This window comes from Triticum aestivum, chromosome 6D, assembly GCF_018294505.1.
Source record: "Triticum aestivum cultivar Chinese Spring chromosome 6D, IWGSC CS RefSeq v2.1, whole genome shotgun sequence".
Classification (NCBI taxonomy): domain Eukaryota; kingdom Viridiplantae; phylum Streptophyta; class Magnoliopsida; order Poales; family Poaceae; genus Triticum; species Triticum aestivum.
The window spans coordinates 27,160,079-27,178,040 of NC_057811.1; the positions used below are offsets into that span (position 1 = coordinate 27,160,079).

Consider the following 17,962-nt stretch of genomic DNA (forward strand, 5'->3'; position numbering starts at 1 on the left):
AGTGCTAACCAGCTACACCTGCTGCTGCGACGGGATAGGCTCTTGCAAGACTGCGCTGCAACACCAGTCCACGACGACCACGGGGGATGAAGGATGCTGCGAGGTCGCGGCGACAATGATCTAGCTGTGTGGCAAGGATGCCGGGGGCCGAGCTAGTGGCGTGGCATGCAGGGGTAGCATGACTTTTCCTGAGAGAGAAGAGATGGGTGAGGGGATGAGCTGAGCTGACATGTATGTAATGAAATGACTATTCCCCTAAAAAGAAAACTTAATCAAATCAAATGACTCTGCACGTTGTAATCGAACGGCTGGCAAGGTGACCGATCCAGGCCTCCCGCCGGTCAACCGCGGCCAGCGCTACCCTAATTTCCCTCGAGAAGACGGGCAACAGACTCCCCGATCCGTTTCGTACCCATCTTAATAAATACTCAAGAAACCAAACAGCTCATGGGGCATTCGGCCCCAAACCACCCATCCGCAGCCGAGCCCCCAAACCCCCAAAACCCTACCCCCCCGCCGCCGCCGCCATGGGCTCCGCCTCCGCGGCCTCCCTCCCGACCTCCGCCGGCGCCGGCGAGAACCTGGTCCTCATCCTCGACTTCGGCTCGCAGTACACCCACCTCATCACCCGCCGCGTCCGCCAGCTGGGGGTCCTATCCCTCTGCGTCTCCGGCACCGCGCCGCTCTCCTCCCTCGCGGGGCTGCGGCCCCGCGCCGTCGTGCTCTCCGGCGGGCCCCACTCGGTCCACGCCGAGGGGGCGCCCTCCTTCCCCGAGGGCTTCCTCGACTTCGCCGCGGGCGCCGGCGCGCACGTCCTCGGCGTCTGCTACGGGATGCAGCTCCTCGTCCAGACCCTCGGCGGCGCCGTCGAGCCCGGCGTAAGGCAGGAGTACGGGGACATGGAGGTGGAGGTCACCGCGCCCTCCTCCGCGCTGTACGGGGAGCAGGGGAAGCGGCAGTCCGTGTGGATGAGCCATGGCGACGAGGTCGTCAGGCTGCCCGAGGGGTTCGAGGTTGTGGCCCGCAGCGTGCAGGGCGCAATCGCCGCCATCGAGCACCGGGAGAAGCGCTTCTATGGGCTCCAGTACCACCCGGAGGTAGCTATCACTTGCTGTTTTATCATGTCCTGTATCCGAAATTGATGAATGATGGGGAACCCTGAGCTGTGCAGTTACTTCCTTTAGCAGTTCTGGGAAAACAGAACTTTATTACTGTTTCATTCTGCCATTTTGGATAGAAGATGGAGATGGATTTAAACTAAGATATAAAAATAAATGCAACTGAGTTTGTAGATTAGCTTATTTTGGGTACAGAATGAATGAATGACTCGGTGGTTGAGCAGGGCGCTGATGATCTAATAGAAAGCTTATGTTTTGGGGGATTTGCATATTACTGATTGTATGTTTACTAGATTGTGTTTGGTCTTATTAGGCTATTATATTACTTATATTATATCATTTGGTTACTTTGTAGTTTGTACAGAAGTACACATGCTTCTTCATAAAATTGTTTATACCTTAGCATAGTTGCAATAAACTTTTCAATATTCTGTTTATACAAGGTGACACATTCGCCCCAAGGAATGGAAACACTGCGCCACTTTCTTTTTGATGTTTGTGGGATTAAAGCCGACTGGAAGATGCAAGATGTACTGGATGAGGAAATTAAGACCATCAAGAGTATGGTTGGGCCTGATGAACATGTGATTTGTGCGTTATCAGGAGGAGTTGATTCAACAGTTGCAGCCACTCTTGTTCATAACGCAATAGGGGATAGGCTTCATTGTGTTTTTGTGGACAACGGGCTATTGAGGTAACTGTTCCTTCAGCATGTTCTGTTTCGGAATCAGTGTGCTGCGAAACTGACATATCACCTTATCTGCAGATACAAGGAGAAGGAACGTGTTATGTCAACCTTCAACAGTGACTTGCACCTTCCTGTCACATGTATTGATGCCTCGGAGAAATTTCTTACCGAGTTAAAAGGAGTCAAAGACCCAGAGATGAAAAGAAAGATTATTGGCAGGGAATTCATTGTTGTATTTGATGAATTTGCTCACATGTTAGAACAGAAGATAGGGAAAAGACCTGAATATTTGGTTCAAGGAACATTATACCCTGATGTGATTGAATCATGCCCACCCCCCGGGAGCGGGAGGACACATTCCCACACCATCAAAAGCCATCACAATGTAGGTGGTCTTCCTAAAGATATGAAGTTGAAGCTCATTGAACCACTGAAGCTCCTTTTTAAGGATGAGGTCTTGATCTCCATCTATACATCTAATTACTTCATATATTTATTGATCTGGCATTCTATACTGAAAGATTCCTCATACTGGGAAATTATTCCTGTTTGATTTTGAAGAAAAATATTTCTATTACTTATTTATTTGTTGAATTTTGGTCCTGCAAAAGGTTCGGAAGTTGGGAAGTATCTTAAATGTCCCAGAGTCATTCTTAAAGCGACACCCATTTCCTGGGCCTGGTCTTGCTGTACGTGTCATAGGTGACGTTACAGCAGGCAATGCTTTGGAGGTTCTTCGTCAGGTTCGATCCTTTTGAACCATTGGTTTCTAAATCATCTTTAATATACGGTGTTAATTGGGAACTGCTCTACTGTGTCTTCAGGTGGATGAGATTTTTATTCAAGCCATTAAAGATGCAGGCCTCTATGATGAAATTTGGCAAGCTTTTGCTGTGTTTTTGCCTGTCCAAACAGTTGGGGTCCAGGGTGACCAGAGAACTCACTCCCATGTGGTTGCTTTAAGGGCAATTACCAGTGAGGATGGCATGACTGCAAATTGGTATGCTGCATTGACCCTACTGCTCTACCATAGTCCCCCCTTTTGCAATTCTATGATACAATCGTGCTCTAATGGTTTCATCATGCCATTGCACTACACGGTGACATTTTGTTGCAGCTGTACAGATTACAAGTCTGCAGCAAATACTGTTATATATGCCTTTTAGACTAGTGTTCCTGCTAGACTAGTTTGTGAATACTAGTAGTTTGAATCAGACAATTCAGAATTCATGCACCTATGTTTCATTGCCTGTACCAGCAGTTTTGGTATAGGAGTTTCTTAGTGCCTTAAGTATTGTTGTGCACAGAAATGTGTTCTCTCTCCTCTCATTTTGTTACCAAGCGTACCTTGTTTCTATGATGTAGTAAAATCTAGGCTTCCTCTTTATTTTTCGGTGTTTGTTGATGCTACCTTGCATATTTTGACAGCAGGTGTCCTTTTTCTTTTAAACCTGTCAGGTATGATTTTGAACGCCCGTTCCTGGTTGATGTGGTGAAGAAGATCTGCAATAACGTGCGAGGCGTCAACCGTGTTGTCCTGGACGTAACATCAAAGCCACCGGCGACAGTGGAGTGGGAATAGGATAGAAATGCTCTGGTGGTGCAATAACGGACTGGGAATTGCAAAATCATGCTCTGATGATGTTGCAACGTTGCAGTGGGTTTAGTGCTAAATTTGCAGTTCAGTTATTTATGTGTAGGTTATGCTTAGAAAAATATGAATCGATTATGCTTAGACAAATATATGAATCTATTGTGTACTTTTTATGCCTTTTGATTTTTCTTTCCCCTATCCTCCTAAGATTGAGTATCTTTTAGCTGATTTTCATTTTACTTGCGCTGGGAAACTTTTTGATCTTCGGAAGGTAACCTATTTAGGACCCAAGCATGATCAACAATGAATTGGTCTCATCATTTACTACTGTTTTGGACTGTTGGAAGTAAAATAATGGAGTTGACATGAATTAGCCTTACTACCTCTCTCTCAGTTTACAGGGCGTGCGCGTACCCTAGGTCGTCAATTTGATCAACCTAATACAAGTCATATAAAAAATATACCAACATAAACTTCGGAGTTTCTACTTTCAAAAGGTATAATTTTTGTGTTATATAGTTTATATTAGGGTGATAAAATTGGCAACCTAGGTATACGCGTAGGACTTGTAACTAAAACGGAGGTAGTACCATATATCTGCTATTCAGTGCTGGCATATGTGATCATAAAAACAACATGTACTTGAAAGTTCGAATCCAGCCAAAATTTGTGCTTTGGGCAGACTTGAGTCTTATGCATGATACCGACACCTTATTTGGTCCATTCTCCATGCTAACATAAGTAGCAAATTGCTATCTATTCTACTGTTCCATACCATGATCTATATCACATTCTTTTGAGATCGATCAGTCAAAATATACACCACTGATAAAACTCTTGAAAGCTATTTGTAATTCGTCACAAATCCAAAAGAAAATCGCTGGGACTCGTGCCTTCGATGCTGAAGGAGGGAAGGTGCCACAGGTAGAGCAAGTTGGGGCGTCGGTTTCAGTTTACACACACACACACATACAACCTCCAGGACTGCCCAGGCCAACGTACCTCTCACCCATGTGCCTAGAGAGTCGGCGGGTGAAGGGCAGGGCTCAACAGAAACTGGTGTAGCAACCGTTGGAGAAGCGCGGGCGCTGGCATACATTGCGATCTGCTCCCTGTGTAGCAGTCTACGCCAGAGCGATGCATCACCAGCCTCCATCTGCCGCATCAAACTCCACTTGCAGCCAAAGCAGCGCCTACAAGAGGGGAACGGCGCTGAGACGCCGCCGCTGCCCGGTCCGGGAGGCCGGACCTGGGATTTCTCCCGGTGCTCGAGGAGGAGATCTGGTCAGGGTCATGCCAACGCCTCCAAGGAGGTGACGGCACCCTCGGGCGTCGCCGTTGACAGCGCAGGCCGTCGCCGCGCGGGGATTTCGCCCCGACCCATGAACAAGGACCTCAGATGCAATGGCAGACCGGACTTGGAGAAGAACGTCGGAGAAGACCAGCACACATGGAGGGATGCCTAGGAACGTTGTAGTCGCAGGAGGAGCACCGACCGGTGCAGCGCCAGCAGGCCGGCCACCGTCGGGAGCGCGACGAGCAGGCGACAACAGCCACCTGCACCGCGCCACCGCCGCGCCGGCCCGCAGCTTCCGCCGCCAGGAACCGCCGGGGCACAGCAGAGCAGCAGCCGTCAAGGACTGCTGCGCGCGTGCCCACCCGCCCGCCCAGCGGCTACCACCGGCGGCGGCCGGGAGGGGTGGAAGGAGGGGGACGGGTGGGTTGGGGCAGAAACGCGCAGCCCAGATCGGGGCGCCCTCATCTTTGCCGCTCGCAGCAGCGGCCGGCCGCCGCCACAGCAGCGCCACCGCGCACGCGTTCCACACCATCACGGCCTCCCCTGAGCGCAGACGACCGCCTGCCTTGCCACCGCGCGCTCCCGCCGCTCCAGCGCACAAACAGCCGCGCGCGAGCTCACGGACGAGGGCCCCGCTGCCGCCTTCCACCGGCGAGGGCTTCGCCCGCCGGTACCCTCCGGTGACGGCGAGGGGAGGGAGCGAGGAGGGGAGTTTGAGGTGGCAGTCGCCCCCTGGGAGCGACGCGGGAGGGGGGGGGGGGGGGGCGTCTGCCTTTGCCTTTGAAGGTCATTGGCACACTTGGCTCTTCACTTCTCTGATCTTCAGTTTATAGGATTGCCACACAAGCCTTACATGGATCAGAAAGATGTAGACAACAGATACAAATGTTACAAAAGGAACAGACCCACACACATGTGGATATCATGATCCCAGCGGCAAACAGAATATATGGCATGGCTGACATTTTTAGTTTAGTTTCAACTTTGGTGAACCATTGTCATCAGAAGATTAGTCCTTTCTCTTTCAACTGATATGGAACATTTAATCACGCTGCGAATTGTATTTACCTTTACCAAGAGCAGATAATTTACAACTTCTAGGTTTCCTATTAATTAGCAGTAGAACAGTAAACGGTGATCTTTGGAGGAATTATTGGGGCGGTGGAGGATCCCGATCCACGGCGAGCGTGGCTCCGATCTGGGGTGGGTTCGAGCAGAGCAGAGCACCCATGGCTACCAAAAGAAGAGAGGGGAGAAGAAGAGCGTTTTTTTTTTCTGTTCATTAACGTGGTTTTTTTTTTGGGTGGTGTGTGGTAGCAATAAACTGCTTGGCTCATGCAATTTAAGCCTAGGAATAGAATGAGCGGTGCGGCCCAGAAAAGAAATGGGATGGCAGCCAGGCGACTAGGCTGGTGTATGAAAAGACAAGAGTTTTTTTTTCCTTTTTTTAGATGAGAGTTATTCCTTCTTTAGAATCATGCAAGGGGGGAAATGGAGTCTCCTTTGCTGTTTTTTGTGTAGCTAAATAAATAAACTATTAGCTTAAAAAAGGACCCCAATAAGTACGAACGTTCGAATTTTGCCCATGGCTACCGAACAAAGAGGAGGAGAAGAAGAGCGTTTTTTCTTTCATTCGTTAACGTGGTCTGTGGTAGCAATAAACTGCTTGACCCATGCAATCGAAGCGTAGGAATAGAATGAGCTGTGTGGCCCAGAAAATATTTTTTTTAGGGGTTGCCCAGAAAAGAAATGGGGTGACACGCCAGGCGACTGGGCTGGTGTATAAAAAGAAAAAAGTTTTATCTTTTTTTGAGATGAGAGTTTTCACTTCTCTAGAATCGTGTAGGGGGGAAATGGAGCACACTTCGCTGCTTTTATTGAGGCACTTTGTTGTTTTTGTTGGGCGTGCCCATGTCTCGCTTGACGCGAGACGTAGGGTAGCCTCGCCCGATGGAACGTGAGACTAGGCCGGCCCCTCGCGGGAGGCCACAGCCTCGTTTTTTTTTCTGTTTTCTTACATCTTTTTTCATTTTTTTTCTTCATTTTTTTTACTTTTATTTATACTTCCAAACATTATAAATATATACTCCCTCCGTTTCTAAATATTTGACTTTTTAGAGATTTTCAACAAGTAACTACATATAAAGCAAAATGAGTGAATCTACACTCTAAAATATGTCTATATACATCCATATGTATTAGTCCATTTGAAATGTCTAAAAAGAGAAATATTTAGGAAGGGAGGGAGTATATCACAAAATCTCTCTACATATTTTTTTGAACAATATTAATCTAGCATTTGTAAACTGCTAAATGTGTAAAGAAAAACTGTTTCTCACGCATACGAAAAAATACAATGTCTAAAAAAATTGATCATGTATTTTGAAATATTAATAAAATAGTAAAAATATTATTCATATTATTATTATTTTAAAAAAATTTATAAAGAAATTCCTGATGTATACAAAATGTAGAACGTATATTCAAAAAAATAAACATAAAAATATAAATTGTTAAATTTGCTGATTGTGTATCAAAAAATGTTAATCATATATTTAAAAAATATTAACCATGTATAAAAAAATATGTTTCAGATATATACCAAGAAAATACAATGTCTATGAGAAAAGTAGTCATCAAACACAAATATCATCTACTAAAAAACGTAAACTGTGTACATAAAATTTTGATGGTGTATACGAAAAATGTAGAACATGTTTAAAATAAAAAAATAGAATATATAAATGTTGATGTTATGTAGAAATGTAATCATATATTTAAAAAATGTTTAACATGTATTAACAATGTTCCTGGCATATACCAAAAGTGTGCAATGTGTATAAAAAAGTAGTAATCAAACAAATAATTTCGAAATGTTAATCATGTATTTGAAAAATATTTAAAAATGTATAGATTTTTTCCTGGTGTATACATAAAAGGTAAAAATGTGTATGAAAAATATAAACATGTGTTGTAGAAAAAAAAGAATAAAATGAAGAAAAGTGGTGAAAACCGAATAAACTGAAAAAACAAACAAAAGAAACACCTTACAAATAAAGTTGTAGACAACACACACAAATGTTACAAAGAGAACAGACCCACACACATGTGAATATCATGATCCCAGCGGCAAACAGAATATATGGCATGGCTGACATTTTTAGTTTAGTTTCAACTTTGGTGAACCATTGTCATTAGAAGATTAGTCATCCTCTTTCAACGGAACATTTAGTCACGCTGCACATAGAATTTACCTGCACCAAGAGCAGATAATTTACTACTTCTAGGTTTCCTATTAATTAGCAGTAGAACAGTAAACAGTGATCTTTGGAGGAATTATTGGGGCGTTGGAGGATCCTGATCGCCGGCAAGCGTGGCTCCGATCTGGGGTGGGTTCGAGCATAGAAGAGCACCCATGGCTACCGAAAAGAAGAGGGGGAGAAGAAGAGCGTATTTTTTCCCGTTCGTTAACGTGTTTTTTTAGGGTGGTTTCTTTTTTAGAATCTTTTTGAGGGTGGTGTGTGATAGCGATAAAAGAATAGAAACAACCAGAAAAGTGCTCAAAAAGAAACTGCTTGGCCCATGCGGACAGTTTTTCCTTCTTTAGAATCATGCATGGGGGAAAATGGAGTCTCCTTTCCTTCTTTTTGTGTACCTAAATAAATAACCTATTAGCTTAAAAAAGGACCCCGATAAGTATGAATGTTTGAATTTTGCCCATGGCTACTGAAAGAAGAGAAGAAGATCGCTTTTACTTTTCGTTCGTTAACGTGGTGTGTGGTAGCAATAAATTTCTCGACCCATGCAACCGAAGCCTAGGAATAGAAATGACCGGCGCGTCCCAGAAAAGAATTTGTTTTAGGGGTTGCCCATAAAAGAAATGGGGTGACAGGCCAGGCGACTGAGTTGGTGTATGAAAAGACAAAAAAAAATCCTTTTTGAGATGAGAGTTTTCCCTTCTTTAGAATCATGTACGGGGGAAAATGGAGCCAACTTTGCTGCTTTTTTTAAGGCACTTTGCTGTTTTTGTTGGGACTGCCTATGTCTCGCTTGACGCGAAACGTAGGGCAGCCTCGCCCCATGGAGCCCGAGACTGGGAGCCAACCGCCTCGTTATTTTTATTTTTCCTTTTTTTACTTTTGTTTATACATCCAAATATTATAAAGATATGTATTACAATATACACAGTATAGTTTTTATTTTGAAAAATATTAATGTAGCATTTGTAAATGTTACATGTGTAAAGAAAATATGTTTCTCATGCATACGAAAAATGTATACAAAAAAATACAATGTATGAAAAAATTGATCATGTACTTAAAATTTAATCAATATATAAAAAAACATTAACCATCTATTTATTATTTTTAAACATGTATACAAAATTTCCTGATGTATACAAAAAATATAGAACATATATTAAAAATTAAATATAAAACATAAATTTAAAAAATTGCCGATTACTTATAAAAAAAGGTTAATCATAAATTTCAAAATGTTTAACCATGTATAAAAAATATGTTTTAGATATATACCAAGAATATACCATGTGTATGAAAAAAGTAGTCATCAACCACAAATATTTGGAAAAATGTTAGACAACTATTTAATTTTTTAAAAAAGTTTAGAAAAAAAATATTCATCGTGTATACGAAAAATATAGAACATGAATTTTAACATAAAAAAATAAATTTTAGACAATAATGATGTTGTATAAAAATGTAATCATATATATAAAAATGTTTAACATATATTTAAAATGTTCCTGATATATACCGAAAATGTACATACAAATGTAGTGATGAAACAAATATTTTGGACATGTTAATCATGTAATTAAGAAATATTTAAAATGTATAGATTTTTTCAGATGTATACATAAAATGTAAAAATGTGTATGAAAAATGTAGACATGTGTTGTACGAAAAAAATGAACAAAAGAGGTGAAAACCGAAGAAACTAAAAAAACACCTTTGAAATAAAGAAAATCAGAAAACCTGAAGAAAACCATGCATGAGAAAACAAAGAAAACCCAAGAAAAACAAATCAAACAAAACAAAAGAATATAAAAATGAAAAAATATGAAAAAAAACAACCAAAGAAAAATAAAGAAAATAAAAAACCAATAAAAATGGAAAAAGGAACAGATGAAAAACCGAAGAAAAGGAAAGGAATAACCAGAATAAAACGAAGGAAACAGTGAAAGAAAAAAACCCAAGAAATTCGTGAAGAAACGAAAAAAACCAGGAAGAAAAAAGAAAAAGGAAAAAGAGCACGAGCGAGTGAGCGGGAACTATGGCTGGAAATGGGCTGGCCCGCTAATAAGTGGGGAACAAAATGCTTCAGGAGACTATCTTCTGACTCGCGTTGAGCGAGATATAGTCCTAGCGCTTTTTGTGTACCTAAATAAATAAACTATTTCCCTAAAAAATGAAGTAAAAAATAAACTATTATTTGCTTAAAAAAACTATTCTAAAAAAAATGTGGTCCTAAATAAAGGAAGAATGTGTACAAGTAAGCTTAGTTAATAGCTGTGACACTATTTTACGATCGGCGGGGGTAGCTTAAAAATATATTCTAAAAATATGTGTACCTAAATAAAAAATAATGTGTACCTAAACAAAAAGAATGAAAACTGTCAACTTCATGGTATCATAATGCTAATTTTAATCACGCTATGTTGTTTTCAATACTCCCTACATTTCTAAATATAAGTCCTTTTAGAGATTTCAATATGGACTACATATGTATATAGACGTATTTTAGAGTGTAGATTCACTTATTTTGCTCCCTATGTAGTCCGTATTGAAATCTCTAAAAAGGCTTACATTTAGGAACAGAGGGAGTACATATTATAATAATTAGTATAGGAGAGATCGGTAGAACCACGAGGTGGACCAGATTCTATTCCCTCTCTTCTATCAATATAAGAAACACATACTCATGCGTATTCAAGAAAAAAAAAGGACGTGTTTGAATCGAGTTCTCGTATGATAGTTTAGATTCTTGGCCAATTGATCATTCTCGAGCGTGAGTATGGATAGAGAAAAAGATCTCCATCGGACGGCTATGAATGTCGGCTAAGGAATAATTACTTCTCATTTATTATGAAACAACCACCCCAGTATAAGTAACTGTCTGATTAATCTAGGACCATGTATTATTCTTGTACACATATTTAAATTAATTTTCAAGAAATCGTTAACTGGTAGCTGCTCGACCAGTTTAGGAGTAGCGATTAATCGATGAATCGGCCTATTAACTGGATTAATCGGTCGACCATAAATCGGTAGATTGAATAGGAACTTGCCAACATATATCAAGATGTTTTATGTATTATACCATACTCTCATGCTTCAAGCTATTTAGTGTACCAAAACATGTTGCCGTACATGTATCAAAAGCATAGAGAGGAGGTAAAATTATTAATCCTAGCTATTAAGGAGCTGGATGGGGGCACGAAGGGGTTATGGACCAAAAATTTGGGCTTTGTTTGCCCCCTTGTTAATGGGTGAGTGGGGATTAATCGACCTAACAACTGATTAATCGGTCTAACTGGCCATTAATCGGTCTGGCAAGTTAGCATGACGAATATGTGTTATTCGATTCGGCCACGCTATGAGTAGCGATTAACTGACCCGTTAACTGATTAATCGGGTGAATTCTTGAACAATGATTTAAACTATTGTAGTGGGTGTATGAGGTAGCTCCTCCCAGATTTAAATGATTACAGTTGTAGAGCCACACATAGAGTTCATCATCGTTGTTAACATCATATTGATATTTGTTTCTAGATCCTCGTTGCGGAGTGGTGAATGAAAGAAGTGTTACGACTTACGATCATGATGTCCAATTGGCCCATTCACTTTTGTAACCCAAAATCCGTCTCCCTCCTATTGCAATCGGTTCTCAAATTCCTTCATAACTACATCTCACATATGCCTTGGAGCTCCATGTAGGCCCATTTCTTTTTCGCGCACAGGATTCTGCAGAATCAAGATTCTAGAAAATCCTCCCAAAATCAACTTCCCACATAATCTGCCGCCCAATTCTTTTCTAAGATTGTAGAGTGCGTTGTGTGCCGAAATGTGCTGAAATATCTATAATTAGATACCTTCATATCGATGTAAATATGCATCCATCACAACTTAACAAGCTATTACCACATGGAAATTTTGATAACAGTGACAAAAAATATAACATGGAAATTATTTACTATTAATGTAAAATATTTTCATACTTAAGTAATTTATTGAACCCCCCTCCCCCTTTATGGCCATATTCATGCGAAGCATAGCTCACCCTATGCCCTCACGGTGTTTGATGACCTCAGGGATGTTTTATCGTAGGATCATGGACTCCCTTCAAGATTTTCTTGAGGTGTGAGGTAGCGGGATCTCAGGTGCTTGTATGTCTCAAGAGTCTTTTTAGGATGAGGTTTGTGGTCTTCAATGACAACATATTGGTGGCCGCTGAGGTGTCAATGAAAATAAATATCATATGGTTCCTCTGCCTTTGTGGTAATGATTTATCGAGTGAATCCATGGAGCGAGAGCTATGTTTCCTCCGCAAGTCCGTTGCAATTGTTCTTGCAGAGTTTTTTTTGTTTGCGCATGACTGATCTTTTGGATATGTTGAGTTTTTGATAATTTGTTGGTGCTTTTGTTGGCTTATTTTCATGGAGCTGGAGTCTTTCCTTAACGCTACGGTGAATATCTTGTGGCTCGACAGCATGCACATATCGGGGGTCACACCCGGGCCAAGTTCGTTCATCGCTCATGGCTTCACATCTTTTAGGATGGGCCATGGACGAATCAAGTGTCTCTCTAGAACCTTTATCGGTAATCGAGTTTGTGCAGGTGTACGAGTTGCAGCGTCACGCTCGAGTCTAATTACAGTTTCTTTCTTGAAGCCTTGGGAGAATTCCGTCTTCCAAAAATTATTTCATGGAGGTGTATCTGAGAGATTTAGCTGCAATTCTTGGTTTTAGGAGTTACTCTGTAGTTTCTTAATCATGTGGGAGATGAGAAAGATATTTGAGGGGGGGGGGGGGGGGGGGGGCAAGAAGCAGGGTGGAGGAGAAGACAAGAGGAAACGTTGTATCTATAATGGTTCTCATGTTTGAATAAAGCTACATATATTTAAGAACCAACCAATAATTGAATGCTTAAGAGGACGGTGGTACCTCAGCCCACCATATATCAGACTTCAGACCTCAGGATTAATGTTTTGGTGCCTTATTAATGCAGATTTTTTTTCAGTTACCATTGATAACGTGGTGTCGGTGATGACTTCGTCAATCTTAAAGTTCCGCAACTCAGATCCGGTCTTCAGTAGACATTATGTGGCAATGTGAGTGTGTGCGTCTATGTTATAATCAATGTGTCTCAAAAGGAAAAGAGAATTTTTTTTCTTTAGAATCATATGTATATGCATAGAAGAAAATTATCCTCTATACATGATTATGAAAAATATTGAAGAAAAGAGTAGGCTTGATTACAATTAGAAAGGGTGTGGCTAGATCTCAGTTGGCTGAGACTTAGCCAAGTCTCAGTCAAGTGACATAACATATAAAAATATTAAAGGAAAAAACCTAAAAGAAAATTTTGCACGGATCTCCACGTAAGATCTCACGACGAGAACGTCGCGACTTGGTTAAGTCTTAGTCGACTGACATTTAGCAATTCCGAATTAAAAAAAGGACACACTTCATATTTGTGGTCTCTCAGTTTCGTCGCAAATACTCATTTGAGGACACACGCAAAAAAAAAGAACATTTGACGAAAAATGCTAGATTTGTGGTGATTGGCTTGCCGACGTGTGTTGCGTAACATACCAAGCTTGGTTTCCATTAGAGTAATTCCATTATAGTACTGAGTGTCAAATTTTTTCGGTCTTGCTAAGTCTCACTCGATGGTATATCATGAAATCTTACATTAAGATCCATGCAAAATTATTTTTTCATTTTTTTTTCTCTCTTACATGTTACGTCACTTGATTGAAACTTGGTTAAATCTCAGTCGACTCGAAACTTGGTTAAATCTCAGTCGACTCAGACCTAGCCACACCCATTTTTTTCATTATAGTACTGCATGCATAGTATACATGGGCAACTTACATGCATGATGAAGCAGCACTAGTAAAAAAAGGGCCATTTGTCCCGGTTCATAAGGCCCATCTGTCCCGGTTGGGGAACCGGGACTAAAGTGTCGTTACTAATGCCCTAGGCCTTTAGTCCCGGTTCGTATACGAACCAGGACAGATGGGCCTCAACGTGGCCGCTCCGGCGAGCGCAGACAGGAGGGCCTTTGGTCCCGGTTGGTAGCACCAACCGAGACCAATAAGCTTCCACGCGTCAGCATTTCAGGGGCTGGTTTTTTTTGAAAGGAGGTGGTTTAGGAGTTTTGGGGGTTAATTTAGGTTGTTATAGGTAGCTAATAGAGATATGTGTCCTCTCTTATCTCCGTGCTACTGCTATACTGCTATTTCTAAACATGACTTAGATTGAAGTGAGGCAACATGTGGTGCATGTCGAAAGTAATACTAATCCTAACTTGATCAAGTTTGGATTGTACTACTTTCGACATGCACCATATGCATATTGGCTTCACTTTAATCAAATCCATGTTCATTTCACCCACAGATATATAATAACTCTTCATACTCGCATCATGCATCATCATAATAACAAGTCCTACTAATCATCATCATACAACTTCTACTCGTTATGAATAACAAGTCATACGATCATCATCCTGATAGTCATCGAACCAACCCTACTTAATTGTTCTTAGCACATGATCATCAGTATTAGGCAGGACCTAAATACCCTATTTAAGGTAAAATAGCATAAAACAATATAGACCCTGACTCTCCATTATGGAGAATGGAGATCATCCTGTCTCCAATTCTTGCGCGGCGCTTCCTTTTGCTTCCAAGAACCTCCTTAGACTGTCCATACATTTTTTCCATTCTCTGATGAGCATGTCTCCACTTCTTTTAGAAATCCGGTATGGACAGTTGAGATTCGTAGGATGACCTGGATATATGTTCAAAACACGACGGCTGCCATTCTGATACATCAAATGAGGCACACAATCCTCTGGGATTCTCTGTTGAAAAACATAGTAATAACTTCATAGTTAGCAATGATGTACTAGTTTTAGAAGTATGCAAAAGATGCACAGATGTCGTAATAGTAAAAAATCTTATCAGGGTATCTCCATGATAGTTACCGTAGTTCAACACGTGCACTAGTGGCACGTATTGACCATAATGTTGAAGAGTTTGATTGTAGATATTGTAATTCTCAAGATCAGTACAAAATCCGACCAGATGATTTTTCTCCTGATAAGTTAACTCGGAGCCATCGGTGTAGTGGATTTTGTCTACCATGTTCCGCACATTGTTTCAACAATCAAAATAAGCTGTCAACTATTTTGAAATAAACAATATAAATTAGTTAATAATTAACTATGTTTGAGAAACTCACATAGCGGTAGAACTGGAGGCGTATCAACAAGGACCCAAATGTCCATATTGTCTTGGTCGATGTTAGGATCACCAAGATCCATGGTGACAAGCATACCCTCATCAAAACCATACATCTTGCAAAATGCTTCCCAATTTTTGCAATCAAAATGGGTTACGCTCTCAGCATTATACAGATTTACTTCAAAATCCACATCATGATGGGTCCTTCGGTGAATTTTCTTCGTTTCAAAATTTTCATGGTCTTCAAAATCCATCCTCTCCAAGACATAGCGTCTTGCATGGCATGGGATAAGCTATACTTGAATTGTAAAAGATGAAAATTACACGTTGAAATAGTTGAAGTCATGCTTAATTACGAAAAAACACTTATCGTCGTTGCGTACCGTTTCAACATCGATGGTCTCCTCGAGCTTAATACTGAAGCGCCGATCATCGACCAGGTGAGGCCTGTCGCACAGACCTCAGTCGTCGTGGCACCAGCCGCACTCCCCGGGAGACTTTCTCGTCCGATGACGGCATTTCCTACGTTCATAATTCAAAGATTAAACTTGTACAATTAAATATATGTACTACAAAAACTAAATTAGATCATTATTATTCATCACAGGTTGACTATCGGTTTGTCGAGTCTTTTCTTGAAAACTCTCAGCTCACGTGGTGTATACATTCGACCGTTGGTGATGGTCGCTCCTCCATTCGTCCCCGAGTGCATTACACCAAAATGTCTAGCACACGGGAACGAAGGAGAAGCGACCCCCACAACAACAGTCGGGATTCTTCGTCCTCTCATATATGGTGGAGACTCGACAGACTTAAAGTCAACCCGAAATATCGTTTAATTATCTTTCTAAAAAAGGATTTGGCTGGTCTCACCTCGAGGTCGGAGGGGGTCGGTGACGGGGACGACGGCGGGGATGATGGAGGGGGGCTCCTAGATTTCTGCAACAACAAAAACCCTATAAGCTATCAACTAATCATATGCATACGCCTTGCATAGTGCTCTCCAATTTTAGCATTGAAAGTAGGAGTAGTTTTCCAATTTGAGCATTCAATAAGCAAAATCAAATCGCAAAATAAAGCACTATTCATATTAGGATGCATTCAATTATAAGCAAAACTACATCATCTCTTGCGTCCGTACATCGTCGAATATTAACACTAATACACCTCGAATACTATCATACATATAGCATCGCTAGTACAGCTAGAACCGTAGTGCCCGACGGGTATCGGCGCGGGCAGTGGACACCCAAAGAGAAGGAACCATCACAGGATCATAGCTCCAGTGGATCCCTGAAGAAGCTGCCAGGTATTGTCGAACCTGCCCTCCAACGCAACCATGTAGCAACGGATGTGCTCGTCCTCCTCGCTAACACGGTGACGTACCACCTCCGCGGTGACCGGAAGCCTCGGCACCGTCACAGGCCCACGCGACCGCCACCAAATAAGGATCGGGTCAACGAAGGGCTGGCTTCTCACCAACCTACGCCCCCGGAAGGTAGCACCTCCCAATACCAGCCCGGCGGAGCCCAGTCCCGGACATGGCCCCTCTGATCAAGCTGGCCTCCTCCGCCGAGTCGACGACGAGGATGCGGGATAGGCATCGTCGACGTCGATGCGGGAATAATTGCTTGAACTAAAAAAATAAACTAGTTCTATTAATTTTCTTGCTAAAAATAAACTACTTCTATATATAGTAAAATAAAGTAGTTTTCTTAAATCAACTAGTTCAACTACTACTAAGCACTTAATTACTATAAATAAAATAAAGTAGTACTTACTAAAAATAAACTACTTCTATATATAGTAAAATAAAGTAGTTTTATTAAATCAACTAGTTCAACTACTAAGCACTTACTATAAATAAAATAAAGTAGTACTTACTAAAAATAAACTATTTCTATATATAGTAAAATAAAGTAGTGTTATTAAATCAACTAGTTCAACTACTAATTAAGCACTTACACATAAAACACATCTCATCTATATATAGTAAATTCTATGAACAAAAAAATTCCACAAACATCTCATCTCGTCTCCACAAAACACATCTCATCTCATCTCATTTCATCCAAAAATAATTCTTTGCACATTCTTTGCATTTGAACATACATACATTTACTTTTTTTCTTCTTAAATGTAACATATGTACATTTTCTTAAATGAGCATATGAACATACATTTACTTTTTTTCTTTGCATATGTACATAAAAAAAATCTATACACATCAATCCATCCATCCATCCATATATATAAATGCATCAATCCATCCATCTATATATATGAAAAAAATTAAAGAAAAAAAAATTCTATGAACCTAAAAAATTCTAGGAAGCAGGGGCAGGGCGGCGGCGGCAACGCGTAGGGGCAGGGGCGGTGGCGGCGACAACTCGCAGGGCAGGGGCGGCAGCGCGCGGCGGCGGCGGCGTAGGGGGAAGGGCAGCGGAGTTCACTGGGGGGCGGCGGCGGCAGCGCGCAGGGGCAGGGGCAGCGGCGGCGCACAGGGCAGGGCAGGGGCGGCGGCGTAGGGCAGGGGAAGAGGGGGCAGAGCTCACTAGGGGGAGGCTCAGGGAAGGGCGGTGCAGCAGTAGCCTGGCGGCGTCGGCGTCGGCCGGCGTCGGGGCAGGGCGTCGGCGTTGAGAGGAGAATGGGAGGTGGGGGAAAATTTCCTAAGTGCTGTATATATAGATAGAGCATTGGTCCCGGTTCGTGGCACCAACCGGGACCAATGCCCCCATTTAGTCCCGGTTGGTGCCACCAACCGGGACCAA

At 41.8% G+C, this 17,962-nt stretch overlaps 1 protein-coding gene across 1 annotated transcript; it reads left to right on the forward strand.

Annotated features, from left to right (window-relative positions):
• Nucleotides 1-454: 454 nt before the first annotated feature.
• LOC123143226 (GMP synthase [glutamine-hydrolyzing]) lies at nucleotides 455-3,573 on the forward strand. Its single transcript, XM_044562071.1, has 6 exons — nucleotides 455-1,097; nucleotides 1,562-1,812; nucleotides 1,885-2,260; nucleotides 2,418-2,549; nucleotides 2,631-2,806; nucleotides 3,265-3,573. The coding sequence occupies exons 1-6, from the start codon at nucleotides 528-530 to the stop codon at nucleotides 3,386-3,388; spliced, it is 1,629 nt and encodes a 542-aa protein (XP_044418006.1). The 5' UTR covers nucleotides 455-527; the 3' UTR covers nucleotides 3,389-3,573.
• The last annotated feature ends 14,389 nt before the right edge of the window (nucleotides 3,574-17,962 follow it).